Below are 16163 nucleotides of genomic sequence, written 5' to 3'. Positions count from 1 at the left end.
CCTGGCTTAGTCGGGGCTGCCCCTTCCAGGCTCTTATGGCCTGGAAAGGACCTTTTTTTCATGCCCTGCCTGAACAGAGGGGACGCCCTCCTCCTGGAAGCCTCCAGCAGGCTGCCCGCACTCCCCTCTGGACACCCAGGGCACCTTGCTCAGACCTCCACTTCGTGCTGTTCCAGAAAATTCCACCACTGAGAGAATAAAACAGATGGTGTTTAACAACATGAAAGGGATCCCTTTCAAAGTGCCCCCTCCCACACATGCACATTTATCCCCTACCCCTGCCACTTGCTGAAGTCCCTTTTTGGAGATGACCTTCAAGTGGGTGGTGGTGACAGATCGGGTGGCTTTGGAGGTGTCACATCACTTTCCTTGTGTGTGTCTTATTCTATTTGGGGGGAGCAACCAGAAGTCACCAAGTACCAAATTGGGTCAGTATGGCCATGACATTTTTTGTCCACGAAAAAGTAGCAGCTGATGATGATGACATGCCCCCTTTGGATAACAGGGATAGCTGAGTTAAACATCATCCCTGCCCTCGAGGTGCTCCTTGCCAGTGAAATAATCCCCCAAAGTTTAGATTGCATTTCATAGTTGCCAGGCCTGATTATGATGAGCTCCAGGCCTGACTCACCTCTGTGTCCCTAGCATCCGGCACAGGACTTGGCCTGGATGTAGGTGCTTAGAAATATACAAGGGATAGCTGCTTAAAGAAGTGATCATATAGCTGCACTTATTAAGCATCTACTAGGTGCCAGGTAATTTTACAGTCCTCTCCTTTAACCCTCCCAGGAACGCTCCAAGGTAGATGATATCATTCCTGTTTTAGATATGAATTAATTGAGGCCCAGAGAGGTAAAGAAACTTCCAAGATCTCACAGCCAATAAAGTCAAGGCTGAGACTTGACCCCCAGACTTACCTCTGCCATATCCTCCCATCACCAGTTTGGGAGCCTTCATTTTCCAAAACAAAGGCTCTCAAGGATGTTCCAACAACAGAGCCCCCAGAAGCCATGGAGCCCTTGATAGAACACCAGGATCATTTGATACAGTGACTTCTGTCCTGGGAATCAAGAAGAAATATTATAGCAGGAAACAAGGCAACATTATGAGCATGTGTGATAAAATCACAGTCACGCCCATGCAAACCATAAAAAAACACAAACTGTCCATCTTTAAGACTGGTTGGCTGGTGGTGCGGTGCGCAGGTTTTCCTGCCCTTATCTGATTACCTTTCACTCATCTGTTTGGGCACCTGCGAAGATTTTCCATTGACAAAAGGCAGCAGGTGTGTGGAGTGGGGGGCACATAGGATGGTTAAAAACAAAAACAAAAAACTGAAAGGAGACAAACTTAAAACTGAGAAGGGTTTATGTCTGAGACTGTGTGAGTTGGGAAAAGACCAGCTTGGTAGCTGGACTGATACAACAGCTGCTTCAGACCCTCCATTCTCTCCTACTTGGGCTTTCCTCGGTGTGTCTCTCTTCCCAGGACTGTGAGCTCCAGGAACGAGGGCTGGCTCTCAGTCACCTCTGTTCTCCAGACCTGGCATAGCCCGGGCAGGTGATAAGTGGGTGTGAAACAGTGAGCAGACACATGAAGGGTGTACACCTTGGTCCACTCACCACAAGACAATTCTATTATCTGAGGAGCAGAACAGAACCCAAATTAGCTGCCCTGTTATTCAGGCCTAGAAATGTGTATGTTAAAAAAACACTTCCATTCTGGTCCTTCCAGACGTTTGAGCAAAGCTAGTTCTTCCAGAAGGTTGTGTACCAGGGACTGATTGCTCCAACTGAGTCTGGGTACCGATATCACAGTTGGAACAGGAACTGCTGGTACTTGCTTTTCTAGGGCAGGTTCTGAGACGAATAAGGAATATTAGAAAGGCATGGGCTCCATTTTATAAACTACACTTATTTTTACAGCCACACAGCATCTTACTTCATCAACTTCCCTGAGGGAGACCCTTTACCTTTAGGACATTTGATATGTAAGACTTAAGAGAGCCAAGAAAACAAAATATAAAGAAGCCATCCAGGCATGCAGGTGGGAACTGAGGGGCTCCTTCAGGTGGGGGAGAAGCAGGGTGGAGGGACAGGAAAGAGCAGGCCCTTTGCAGCCTCCCAGACCTGGATGCTCGTCAGCCTTGCCTACTTGGTAGCTGTGTGACCTTCACAAGTGGGTCCCTCTCTGAGCCTGTTTCCTCACCTGTGGAATGGAGCGCACCCCATTTGCCCTACTACTCGCAAAGAATGAATGAGGAGGCAGAAGCGAGGGCCATCTCAGGCCTGGCACGTAGTAGACGCTGCACCGAGGTGGTTTTCTCAGAGGAGGCGATGGGTATTTTGCAGCTGCAGCCACTGTAAACATGGCAGGGAAAGGCCTCCACTCTCCCCCCGCCCCCCCCTCCAGGCTCCTGGATTAAAGGGTGCAAGTGGGCAGTCTGGCCGGCATGACGCCACTGACTGGAGACCACCACACCCTCTCCCCCCACCTCCCCTCCTCCCCACCTCCCCTCCTCCCCACCTCCCCACCTCCCCTCCTCCCCACCTCCCCCCCTCCCCCCTCCCCACCTCCCCTCCCCCCACCTCCCCCCTCCCCACCTCCCCTCCCCCCACCTCCCCTCCTCCCCACCTCCCCCTCCCCCACCTCCCCACCTCCCCTCCTCCCCACCTCCCCACCTCCCCTCCCCCCACCTCCCCCCTCCCCACCTCCCCACCTCCCCCCTCCCCCACCTCCCCCTTCCCCTCCTCCCCACCTCCCCACCTCCCCACCTCCCCCCCTCCCCTCCCCCCACCTCCCCCCTCCCCACCTCCCCTCCTCCCCACCTCCCCACCTCCCCACCTCCCCACCTCCCCTCCTCCCCTCCTCCCCACCTCCCCTCCTCCCCACCTCCCCTCCTCCCCACCTCCCCACCTCCCCTCCTCCCCACCTCCCCACCTCCCCACCTCCCCACCTCCCCTCCTCCACTCCTCCCCTCCTCCCCACTCCCCACCTCCCCTCCTCCCCACCTCCCCACCTCCCCTCCTCCACTCCTCCCCTCCTCCCCACCTCCCCTCCTCCCCACCTCCCCACCTCCCCACCTCCCCTCCTCCCCTCCTCCCCACCTCCCCACCTCCCCACCTCTCCCAGGCCCAGTCATCAGCTTCCCTTCCACGACCGCCTCCACCTCTGCCCAGCCACAGCCCCGGTGTTCTCATCCAAGGCTCCAGCCTGTCTGCCGCCGCCGGCATCTGATGGGATTCCGATTCATTATTTATTTCCTCACACTGTGCCTTTTGCACAAGCTTTTCAAGCAAGGCCGACTGGACGAGGAGAGTGAACGAGCAGTGCCCGGGCACTTAACGGTGGTACATCAGGCAGCTAGACAGGGCCTCATAGTGGACCCCATTTCACAGATGAGAGAAACTGAGGCTCTGAGAGGTCAACTGGTTTTCCCGGCCAGGGTCGCAGAGCTGGTATCCGCCCCCAGGAATGTTTACTCCAGAGCCTGGTGGAACACAGAGGGATTCAGTCCTCCAGCTGGTGTGGTTGGAACTTGTCCTCTCCATATTATAAGGAGTCAAGAGCCGTGATTAAAATGTCAGGGGAGCACACACACACCTTCCTTTCAAGGTAGACGAGCTGACTTCATTCTCCCCACAGTGGAAGGTCGGAAAGCTGGGGGAGCCGCAGGGAGGAAGCCTCGCCGTAAGAACAGAGGGGCATTATTGATGACTTCTGATGAAGGCAAAGTTATGTGCTTCTCCCCGACTCACTGGGGCCCGCATATCAAATGGCCCTTGTCTTCATTTCTGGAGCTGCGGCTGCTGACCAGAGCAGGGTTGCAGGTCCCGGCTGTGATGGCCCCTCCTGACTCAGCGGCCCTGCTCTCCCGTCCTCCTCCCTCTCCCCCGGAAGTTGTCCTCCTGCCTCAAAGCTGGGAGATGCAAGAGCGTAGCAGCAGCCAGGGACCAAGGGAACAGGCATTCAAGGGTTGATGTGTAACACGGGCAATCCCGGGGCACTCCTGAGGGGTGAGGATTAGCCTTCCCATTTGTAAAAGTTGGGAAACTGAGGCTCAGGGAGCCATGGAAGAGGGCCCAGCATCCTGAGTCACCTCCACACCCCCAGCTCCTGGGCTGACACCCCTTGTGTGAATCACCTTTGCCCCCTGCCTGGGGCGTGGAATTCTTGTACTCCTTTTCTAAGACGTTCGTTCATTCATTCACTCCCCCCTCCCTCACCGACTCTTCTGTCGGTTCTTTCCCACTCACTCATGCACACACACACTCCTTGACTCAGTGAACATGGCCTGAGCCTGCTGTGGGTCGGGCTCTTCTGCTTGCTTCTCTCCCTGGGGCAGTCGGGAAAGCGAGCTTTAAGCAGTAGGGTTGGGGTAGGGGACTGGGGGTGAGGGGTCGCTCCCTGCCTGGCCGAAGACTGGAAACAACCTCTGGCCTGAGGTGCTTTGCCCCCAGGGATGCTCTTATGACAAACCCACCTGTCTGGGCCTCAGCTACTCCCTCTGTAGAATGGGCCCTCGGAGGGCTTGGGACCTGAGCAGCTGTAAAGAATCTGCCTGTGGTGCCTGGGACACCCTTGCCATCCTGTCCTTCCATGAATGGCTTGTCCTCTTCTTAAAGAGCCAGGTAGAGAATGGAAATTGAGACCCAAAGGCCTGCTCTGGGGAATAAGTGATATTTTACCCATTGTTCTCCTTAGAGTGGGTCTCAGGTTTAGAAAATCTCAGGTCTTAGCAAGAAGGAGCCTTCCAGTCACCTGGAAGATGAGATTAGGTACCATTTACTGAGCACCTACTAAGTGCTAGGCACTCCAGAGGCATTGCCTGCAGTATGACAGTTGGCAAAGTAGGGACAGTTTTCCCATTTTGCAGATCACATAACTGAGGCCCAGGAAGGCTCTCCCAAGTCCAGAGTTAGAAAGCGACAGCCACAACTCAGCTTCTGAATTCCAAGCTCTTCCTGCTGCCACAGCCAGGAAGGCCACTGTGGGCTCCCCAGTCTTCACACCCCACCTTGGCCGTGCACCCTGAGGAGGTTCACGCCTCCTGGTCTCTGCACACCATGGAGGCCCGGTTCTCCTAGCTCTTCTGCATACAGAGCAACACGCAAGGGAACCAAGTGTCGTGGGCATGATTTGCTCCGTTTTCCTTTTTATTCATTTATATTCATCTTGGGCCCTTTCCTCCCAGGCCAGGGAGATGCCAAGTCACCATCCTCCCTTCCACCAGGCCTTTCTTTATCTCTTCTCAAGATCCCTATCAGCCTCCTAACATCTGTGGTTGGTCATCCCCCCCCCCCCGCCCCGCCGCCAACAGCCAAATGTGGTGAAGCCTGTGATCTTGCCACCACCAAGGTAGAGCCTGAGTCCAAAGACAGAGACATACCCTCTGGTGCAACCTTGTGGCTACATTTATTTCCCTGCGTTTCAGAATGTAGAAACCGTGACCTTCTCGGGATAAGGGATGGCCACAACTGACCACCTTCTGGGATGAGTCCAGATGTGGCGGCCTCCTGGTGCTGGGAGTTTCTGTGGCTACCATCTGTCAAAATCCAGGGCACGCCACAGCCTGGGAGCACCCCAGGCCCCTCTCCTCACGACCCCTGCTTTACCTCACACCAGTCACCACCTGCAGGTGTGAGCAGGTCAGGCACGCCAAAGGCAAAATAAAACGGGGGGCTGTGGCATCATGAAGCTGGCTGCTAGATTTCTCTCAGCTTTTGAGGAGTCCCGCGCCGCCCCACTGAATATGCCAGAATTCCCCCTCCATTGACCAGTGACCAGCACCTTGAATAGACGTAGAATAATGGGGGACATGCAGCTGCATTGGGTGATGTCAGTAGACACACACAGTAGCTTCCTGAAGAGCCCCTTAGCCTTAGGCATCCTGTAAGTAACTCAGACAGGGTCAGCTGCCTGGCGCCTTGCATGGTCCCAGGGCCTCAGTTTCCCCACAGCTCTGTGTTTTCTCATGTACCTCAATGAATGTGTTGTGTCTCCTTCTGTTCCAGGCCTGCCCAGTGAACGGAGGCTTCCGTTTGGGTGCCAGGTGTATGTGAATCATGGGCACACGCAGGTTCCAAAGCGTGTAGATGAATATAGATATGTGTGTGTGTGGTTATTTTTTATTTTTTTATTATTTGCTCCATTGCACTTAAGTCACATTTTCCTATCCTCTGATCCAAGCTCTAAAAGCATTTTGCGGTATAAAATCGCCCATCATCTGATCCACTCTACCAAAATAACCCGGCTCCCCTGCCGTCACCCTCCTTGAAAAGTAGCCCTGCGTCATGCTCTGAGGCCGGCGGGGAGAGGCCTTGCCCACTGAAAACACTTCATAATAATCCCCCCAGCGCCCCCCATCCTCCTCTCTCTCTGGGGGGTTGCTCTGGTTTCTTGGGCTGTTATTACTGGAATGCCAGCTGCTCTACTTACAGCCTATCCGTACAGACCTGCTCTGTCTGTCTGGGGCTTCACAGGCCTCCGCTTAGCTCATCTCTTGGAAATATACTTTTAACAATAAACGCCGGTCCGATTCACACTTCCCTCTTGCCTCTGCTGTGTCTCCTGGCCTGTTCACTTGGCACCAGAGGACCCAGTATGGCACTGATGTCTCCCAGAGTCCTCCGAGGGGACCTCTAGGGCGGCCTCAGGGGCCCTCCGGGGCTGCCCAGATTGGCTTCTTCTGAGACCTGTGGTCATTTAAGTGCCCCTTAAATGTGGCAAGGGAGAAAGAGTGAGAGCTCTCGGGGAAGACAGACCTGGCTCTGCCCCACACTTGCTGTGTGACCTTGGATAGACTACTGCCCTCTCTGGGCCCATGGGTACATGAGAGAAGAGGTGCCTTCCTCTGGTGGGTGGTATTGGTTTTTATGAACGACATAAAGTGTGTCTTTAGGGGAAAAGTACATTTAAAGTTTCCTTGCAAACCTTTTATGCGCTTTGGTTCTTTGATGGTGCCAGAAAGCAACTCATAGGTAGGCCAGAAAATTTTGAGGAAAACATAGCATTATGTGGACGCATCACAAGTGGAGTCCTGACAACTTCAAAGCAAAGTGAATAATTCGTTAGGTGGGCTGTTTCATGCCTGGGAAGCAGCAAAGGGCCGTGTTGAGAGTTTTGAACTCCAGTTCAGCCACTAATTACCATGGCGTTGGACGGGTGACTGAGTGTCCCTGTGCCTCAGTTTCCCTGGCTGTGCTAGAGTTATAAGAATAGTACCTCCCTCCTAGGGTTGGCCTGGGGATTCAGTGAGGTGAGAGGCATGAGCATTTCAAAGCGTGCCTGGCACAGAACGGTGCCGTGTAACTGCTGTCTTTTGTTGTAGTTCTTATATCATTAAGTGGCAGGGAGTGAGGAAGTACAGGCATACAGGTGACATTCGTGACCATCCCCGTACAACAGCAGTTCTTAATCGGGCAGTTTTGACCTCCAGGGGACATCTGACAATGTTTGGAGACAATGGGACATTTCGGTTGTCACAGCAGGGAAGAGAAGGTAGTACTGACGTCTCATGGGTGGAGGGCCAGGATGCTGCTCGCCGTCCTTCAAACTACAGGACAGTTCCGACGACGAAGAATTATCTGGTCCCAAAAGTCAACAGTGCCATAAGGAACTGTGCCCCGATACAAGGTTTCTGGTAGCAACATAGGCCCCCCTCTCCTCTGTAGCACTTGCCTTTGTTGTAATTTTGCATTCATCGGTAAGATTATTTGATGACTACCCGTCCCACTGATCTAGTACAAGCTTCTGAGTGTGAGAGGAGATTTATTTCTCACTCCAGCCCATCCAGGCCAACGCTGCCTATTCAGCCCACCCCAGATGTGACTCAGTCACTGGCAGCACTGGGCCTGGACCTGTCAGACCCAGGTTCAAGTCCCAGTTTTGCCACTTCTTGGCTGTATGACCTTGGGCCAGTGGCACTGCCTTTCTAAACTTCCGTTCCTTCATCTGCAAATGGGATTGTAAATATCTGATAAATTTAGAGTAGAAGTTAAGACCACAGGCTCCAGAATCGAAGACATGCCCAAGTTCAAGTCACAGCTCTCCTACTTATTATGTGAACGTAATTACCTGTTTAAGCCTCAGTTTCCTCACCTCTGAAATGGGTCTAATAACCCTCCTTTCAGAAGGTTAATATGGGAACGAAAGGAGCTGATAATGGTTACTTGTATTATTATTTCATTCGTCATCCAACAAGTGGAGTTTTTGAGCCCAGAGTATGTTCCAGCCCCTGTTGGTTATCACGTGGTGGGCTTAATGGGGCAGAGCGTCTGCACTTGCTGAGCTCATCATCTCGTGAGGTGGGAGGGGCCTGGCCTGGTGCTCCCTCCAGTGCTGACCTCTGACCTCCCCTCACCCCTTTCAGATCTGTGCCATCATCGGCGGGACCTTCACTGTTGCCGGCATTCTGGACTCGTGTATCTTCACAGCCTCGGAGGCCTGGAAGAAGATCCAGCTGGGCAAGATGCATTGACGACCCGCCTGGCCCGATGGCCGAGGACCCAGGGAGACCGCCAGCCCTGTCCCCAGCGCCCCGTCTCCTCCTGCCCTCTATCTGGCCCAGGATCTGTCTGCATCCCAAAGTGGGGGTGAGGGGAGGGAGGGGGTGGCTCACGGGTTCGCAGCTACCTCTTTTCCCCATGTTTAACTGTAGATGAATTACACTGCCTGAAGTCTGGGTGCCCCTTTCTTTCCCTGAGGAGCCCCAACACCAGAGTCAGGCAGGGAAGGTTCGGGAATGCTGGAGACCACTCCTGGGAAAACTGCAGTCCTTTCCCTGTTGCGCGAGCAGCTCAGAATCTATGTTGACCAGCTCTCAGCCAGGCTTTGACAATCTCCCCACTGTTTGGTCCCACTAATCACTTGGTTTCTCCCCTGGGCAGACCTGGGCTCTGGGCTTTGGACCAGGCTGCCCAAAGGTACCTCCCACCTGGTGCCTTCAACAAAGAACGGTACTTGCCAGGCAAGCCCCTGATACGTGGCCCTGTAGATGGAGCCCTTGCTTCTGCTCCATCCCCTCCTGCCCGACCTAGAGCCCAGGCCTCAAGGCCCTCACCCCCACCCCTTTCTTTTCTTCCCCAGAAGCAGATGCCCAGTTGTTGGGCAGCAGCTGTGTAGACTCAAGTCTGCCCACTGGTCCCTGGGTGCGTGGCGAGTTCCCCTTCCCCTCTCTCTTCATCTTGTTCCTCTGAACCCCCTGCCAATGTGCCTCAGCCCCCGTGCTGTGTGGCCACAGCATGGCTTGGTGGAGGGGCTGGCTGTGACTGGGAAGTCATCCTTGTAGAGCCAGACATGGTTTGTGCACTTATGTCCAGATGGGAAGCATCCTTTTCCGCGACCCTAAAATAATCATGTCTCAGCCTCTCCCAGGCGGCTTGCCGTAGGTCCCAAGGCCTTAGGTGGGGGAAGCAAAGCAGACCAGCCCTTTTCCCATCTTAGCATGTCCACCCTCGGGGCTCCCAAGGGTGCATAGCTCTTGGACCTCTCTGCAACCCAGTTGTGGCCCACTTGCCCCACCAAGCTCCCCACTGGCTGGCCACAGACTAACTCCATCCTGGTTCCTGGGGCAGCTCCACTGTTTCCTCACTTGCTCTTGGGTGGGTTCCTACCCCACTGCTCCCCCCACCGCCATCCTTCCCCTTTAGTCCTGAAAGGGAGAGGCAATGGTCCAGGCATGAATTACACCCAGGGAATTTCAGGTATGCCCCCCCCTTCCCAGGGAGAGAGTCGCCCACCTGTTTTCCATTTATATCAAGATTGTTTGCATACTTTTGTAATTAAGGGGCGTGTAATTAAGGGGAGTGGAAGGCGTTTTTAAATTATCTCTGTGGATGGTTCAAGTCTCTGCCGTTTGGAATTGTTGACTCTAGATTCCAATTAGAAAAGCTTCCCCTCTTGCATATGAATTGACGAATGTGAGTGTAAACTGCATTTGGGTATTTCTGGTATCTGTGGCCACTCAGATGGATTTTTTTTTTTTTTTTTTTTTTTGCATTCTCTTCCCCAGTTACAGAAAGGAGCCCCTTGGGTGTGTGAATACGTGTGGCTGTAGAGGGTGGGCAGGGCAGGGTGGGGAAATGTGTGGCATGCAAGTGAATTGAAATCCCATGTTTATGCATTTAAAAAAAAAACAACTCTTGAGGACATGGGGATGTCAGTTTCCTGTGGAAGAGACACCTCTGACCCATTATTCTTATAAACAAAATCTCAAGGGAAAAATGTTTTAGTTCTTTCTCCACTCATTGGGTTCAAATAGATTAAAAGGCTGATTTTCAGAAATAGTGCTGTGTGTTGCTTTCGACTTGATTGTGACTGGGTAGCCCGGAGGCTGGGATCACAGTCAGAACATTCTAGAGGAGAATTTCATTCTAGAGGAGAGAAACTGGGAAATGTGGAGAAGATCTGTGAGCATGATCAGGAGGTCAGGACCCCTTGGATTCAGTCCTTCCTTTATTGAATCCCTACAGAATGTCCCCTGATCTGCTACTTGCGTTTTTCTTTTTAATTTATTTTATTGAAGTATAGTTGATTTACAACCTTGTGTTAACTTGATCTGCTCGCTTTCCAGTTGTGTAGCCTCAGGCCAGGTCCTTAACCTCATGGTGCTGTTGTAGAAATTAAGTCTTTAATGGGTGCAAATAAGTTATACTGGATCAGAACAAGCTCATGTATGCAGGAAAGTGGTACATGGTAAATTTTCAAAAATGGTAGTTGTTCCGTATAGGCATTCCCAAATAGAATAAGGGAGATCCACCATCAGCTGTGAGAAAGGGACTTCCATGGACATTTGCCCTCCTGCTGCTCAGTCCTTCAAGGCCTTCACTGGAACAGCACGGACATGGATAAGCACGTCAGAGATGAATGTGAGAGCAAACCAGTCTGCGAGAAACTCTTCACTGACCCTCCCCATTCTCTCTTTAACATTCTGGGCGATACTTGAATTACTGTGACACTCAAAGCTAGTGATGGGGAGCATATGCCCAACGGCAGTCAATGAGGTGCGCTCCCAACCCTGTTTGTACCAGCTGTGCTTTATGCTGTAGTGATGTGACGTGACTTAGTTAACCAATGAAATATGACTGAAAAATGAAAGAGTCTAGTAAAACTAAGTTGAATACTTTGGAGAGACCTGATAAAGGTGAGTTGCCACGCCCTCCTCAAAATGCTACCGAATTCAGGGAATTCCCTGGCCGTCCATTGGTTAGGACTCTGCGCTTCCACTGCAGGGGGTACTCAGCCCCTACCCCCCCGCCGAAAAAAACCCCCACGAATTCAATGTGAATAAGGCAACTGAAAAGAGTTGGGGTGGGGGAGTCCTTGAGGATTCTGCATTCACATTGAAAGTAAGTTCTCCCACCATGTTAAAGAAAATGAAACCTGGAGCCCTGCGGTTGGTCTGCGGTTGGTTTATGTAAGGACATAGTTTATGGAAGGAAAATGAAGAACTCCAGCAGAGGTTTCTCAATGAAAAGCCTTGCTCAGGGCCAGAAGATGGGCTAATGTGGGGTTTTTCGGGGGTTTTTTTCTTTTTCTTTTTTTAAAATATTTATTTATTTATTTGGCTGCACCGGTCTTTGTTGTGGCACGAGGGATCTTTGTTGCTGCATGCGGGATCTTTAGTTGCGGCATGCGGGTTCTAGTTCCCTGACCAGGGATAGAACCTGGGCCCCCTGCATTGGTGTTACCGAGTCCAAGCTCACTCTGCTCGCCGCACGACAGGCCAATAACTAGGGAGACAACGTGTTGAGGCAAGGAATACAACTTTATTCAGAAAGCCAGCAGACCGAGAAGATGGTGGACTAGAGTCTCCCCAAAAACCATCTTATTGGGGTCTGGATGCCAGTTTCTTTTATAGAATCAGAGAGGGAAGTAAAGTAAAAAGGCACAAAGAGAGGGAGAGGCGAGGAGGAAGTCAAGTAAAAGGGCCATGGGTCTTGCAGAACATCTCCTGGAGTGGCCAGCCTTCTGGAGGGGATGTGTTAGTTTCTTTTTTCTTGCAGCCATTCACAGGTGGGTAGGGTTCCCTGAGGCAGGCCATTATGTATGATTATAATAGAAGCAACGAAAAGCAAAGGCTAAAGTCAAAGAAACAGATCCAACATGGAGTCAAAATTGGCTCTTCCCTGTTACACTGGGAGCGCAGTCTTGACTGCTGGACCACCAGGGAAGTCCCGGGCCAATGTGTTTTAAGTTGATGTAAAACCTTTAAGGTATATGTGTGTCATTTTTATGATTTCTCCCTTGAACCAGTTCTTTCAATTACCTAACCAAGTGCAGACTAGAGTGTTTTCGTGCAAGAGGATTTCTCATTCAGGGCTTATGGTGCAAACCCAGAGAGGTGTAGGTGACGGTTTGGGGGCTGTGGTGGTTCAGGCAGAAAAAGACTTCTCCTGGGGAGGTGTTACAGCTGCAGGAGAGGTGAAGTCGTAGAGGTGCTTCGGTGGGGAGCGACCCTCACATGCTCAGCTCACACTGCTTGGGGTCGAGGCGGGGCTGTGAACCTTGGGAAGAAGTGGGGTGTGGCAGTGCGCCTCATGAGTGGCAGCTGTATAATTTTTATAACTAAAAGTCACAAATTTGTTTTTGGTTCTTGCCCGAAACAAAGGTACACATTTTCTCAGTGTGCCAGGGCACTGGTGGTCCTAATCCCTTTTTAAGAAGCTGGTTCCTTAGCTGCTCCAGCAGATAGATGTCACGGTCCAGAAATGTGAGGGGGCCTGTGTGGAGAATATTCACCCAAGACCCTCCCCTCCCCTGCCCCCCAGCAGTTGTCTTCTGTCAGTTTTGTGGTGATGAGGTCATGCACTTTATTCTGACCAAAATAACTTATTTTTATCTCAACTCTGGTAGTAATAGCTACCAAGGGTTAGGCATTCTCCATGTGCCAGGCAAGGAGTGCTTGTTCAGGTCTTGTCTTTTTTAATCCTCACAGCAATCCTGCAAGGTGGCTGTTACCTCGATTTTAGGAAGAAGAAAACAGAGATTTAAGTGACTTAGTCACAGAGCTAGCACGTGGTGAAGCTGGAATTCAAACCCACGTCCGCCTGACTCCAGGGTTATGAAGAATGGGGGTGGGTGAGAATTGAAAGTAGTGAGGGTACTTTTGTTTTCTGTTTTCTTCCTTTTAAACAGCCTGCAGGACTTCCCTGGTGGCACAGTGGTTAATAATCTGCCTGCTAATGCAGGGGACAGGGGTTCGATCCCTGGTCCGGGAAGATCCCACATGCCTTGGAGCAACTAAGCTCATGCGCCACAACTACTGAGCCTGCGCTCTAGAGCCCGCGAGCCACAACTGCTGAGCTCATGCACCGCAACTACTGAAGCCCATGTGCCTAGAACCCGTGCTCCACAACAAGAGAAGCCAGTGCAATGAGAAGCCCGTGCACCGCAATGAAGAGTAGCCCCCACTCGCCGCAACTAGAGAAAGCCCACGCACAGCAATGAAGACCCAACGCAGCAAATAAATAAATAAATAAAATTTAAAAATAAAAAATAAATAAACAGCCTACAAAAGAAAGCCAAGTTGAACATTGGGGATCTTCTTAAGCAAAAATTTAAAACCCTTACAACATGGTTTTAATTACACAAATAATACATGCTCATAGCTCCACTGAAGGAAAAGAACAAAAAGGAAAATTGAAGTCACCCATAATCCCACTAATCAGGGATCATCATTGTTAATGTTTTAGTGATATTCTTCCGTAAACAAAATCGGATCATGCTGTTAACATTATTTTGTAGTTTACTTTTTTCCTCACATAATGGACGCCTTCCAGTGTTAATAACAGTGGATCTCCTCATTATCTTATTGGCTGCCAGATAACAATAATCCTATTGAATATCTCATGGTGGATCACATTCAGCCTCTGCTCCCACCTAATTCAGAATCTCTTTTCTCACCTGTAAAAAGGACAATTTAAAGGGTTGTTTACCAGAATAAATAAGGTAATGTTCGTAAAGCTGTTAGCACAATGTGTGACAGTAAAATGCTCAGCCTAATACAACTAGCCATTATTATTCACTCATTTAAGAAATAATAATTTCTGGGAATTCCCTGGTGATCCAGCGGTTAAGACTCCGTGCTTTCATTGCCAAGGGCCCGGGGTTCAATCTCTGGTCAGGGAACTGAGATCCCACAAGCCGCGCAGTGTGGCTTAAATAAATAAATAAACGTTTTCTTTTTTAAAGAAATAATTTCTACCATGTATTAAGTGCTTACTTTGTGCCAGACGTTGTGCTGAGGGTTCATTGAATCCTGGCACCAAACTGTTGAGGTGGGTACTCTCATTATTCCCATATCACAGATGAGGAAAGTGAGTGACCAAGAGGCTAAATATCTTATCCAAAAGCTCCAGAGCCAGGAAGTGGTGGATATCCAAACCCAGGCAGCCAGAATCCAGGGGGCTCTCACACTTTCCCACCACATCACCCTCTGCCTTGGAGACATAAAAATATTCTCCTGGCCTATCCTCTGAGCCAGGCACTGTGCTAGGCCCTGGGGCTTCTACACCAGTCCCTGTGCATATTTCCAAGGTAGGCATGAAGCAGGATAGTAGCCAATTCTACTAAATCCTTATTAGAATGACAGAAACCCGGGCTGAGGTTCTCTCACCATCTTATCTGGCCATGTCCTTGTAGCTGTCTTAATTCTGTTGAGCCACAGGGGGCAGAGGGTGGGGGTAAAGAAAAGCCTTGCCGCCCTGGTGGAGAGTGAACACATCTTGATAATTTTGGGTTGTAATGATCTACCCTCACATGCCTGCCCCTCACCAGTGAGGCCCTGCGCTCCTTGGGAGCAGGGACGGGACTTCACTCCTCCCCAGATCTCTTTGATCTAGCCCTGTACCTGTGGCTCCACATGGGTACCAAATAAATGGTGACTAAATTAATGAGCAAATGGATGAATGTGTGGGTAAATGGCTGAATGAATGTGATAGGGAAGTAACGAATGAGCAGAGAAGGAGCCAGTGAGCAAGTGAATGAATGCATGAATGAATGAATTCATCAGGGGGCTTTGGTTTGATGAACACTGTGAGGGCTGCTCTGAGAAGCCCTCTATGACCATCTACGTGCACTCGGTCAAATGGCGTCTGCCCCTGCCATGCCCATGAGAAGTGACTTCCTTTTCTCCCCCCAGATTTATTGAGATATAACTGACCTATAATATTCTGTAAGTTTAAGGTGTGCAACGTGTTGATTTGATACACTTACATACTGCATCATGATTACCACAGCATTAGTTATCACTTCCAGCACCTCACATAATTACCATTTCTTTTGTGTGTGTGTGTGTGTGTTGTGAGGACATTTAAGATCTTCCTTTCTTATGACTCTTCCCCCACGTCCTTACTCTTGGAGCCTATAACGGGTGGTCTTTCAGTTGCTATTGCCCCAACAAATTTCACCCCGCTTACTGCTGCTGCCCTGGCTTCTGCAGACAGCCCAGGTGTAGCCATCCTCCCTGAGTCTGAAGGCCAGAGGGCTCCAACACTGACCTCAGGGGATCTGGAATTAAACCTTAAACAGCACCCAGCAAGTCTAGAGATCAAGCCAGATGCCATTGTTGATCATGAGTATGAGTAAATGCTGGTATTTCATAATTTCATCACCATATGTTAGGGAACACCAATAAACAGGGAGAGAACAGGGGACCTGCCTGAATCAGGCAAGTCTTCTTTCTTTCTTTTTTTTTTTTTTTTTTTTTGGCTCCACCGCGGGCATGCAGGAACTTAGTTCCCCCACCAGGGATCATCGAACTCGTGTCCCCTGCAGTGGAAGCACGGTGTCTTAACCACTGGACCGCCAGAGAAGTCCCATCTCTTCTATCTTTCTGTCTGGCGTCTGGCACAAAGTAGGCGCTCAATAGATATGAATTGAATGAGTCAATCCATTCAATGAATGAATCAACCAATCACTGAGAGTCTCCCGCACAGCGGAGCCGGGATTGGAGGCCTCTCATTCCCAGAGGCCGCGCGGAGGGACTCTCAGTCTGACGAGAGGGGTGGTGCCCGCGACACTGGGTTGCCTACCCCAGGCGGGAGGCGGAGCTCGGGCACCACCAGGCGGGGCGAGGCGGGGACAAGGTGGGCAGGGCGGGGTGGGCGGGGCCGGAATGAGTGGGGCGGGGCAATGGCTACAAACCCGCAGGCGCGCTAGTC

The 16163-nt window shown here is 51.1% G+C and overlaps 1 protein-coding gene across 1 annotated transcript in view; it reads left to right on the top strand.

Moving 5' to 3' along the window:
• ERGIC1 (endoplasmic reticulum-golgi intermediate compartment 1) overlaps positions 1 to 10286 on the top strand; it is a 108916-nt gene extending 98630 nt beyond the window's left edge. Inside the window, exon 10 of the mRNA XM_060094937.1 lies at positions 8372 to 10286. Within this exon, the coding sequence (XP_059950920.1) occupies positions 8372 to 8479 (108 nt within the window). The 3' untranslated portion in view covers positions 8480 to 10286. The remainder of the gene's footprint in view (positions 1 to 8371) is intronic.
• The last annotated feature ends 5877 nt before the right edge of the window (positions 10287 to 16163 follow it).

The sequence above is a fragment of the Mesoplodon densirostris genome, chromosome 3 (assembly GCF_025265405.1).
Source record: "Mesoplodon densirostris isolate mMesDen1 chromosome 3, mMesDen1 primary haplotype, whole genome shotgun sequence".
Lineage (NCBI taxonomy): Eukaryota > Metazoa > Chordata > Mammalia > Artiodactyla > Ziphiidae > Mesoplodon > Mesoplodon densirostris.
Note: the sequence above shows the minus strand (reverse complement) of the source record. Positions and strands in the feature narration are given on the sequence as shown.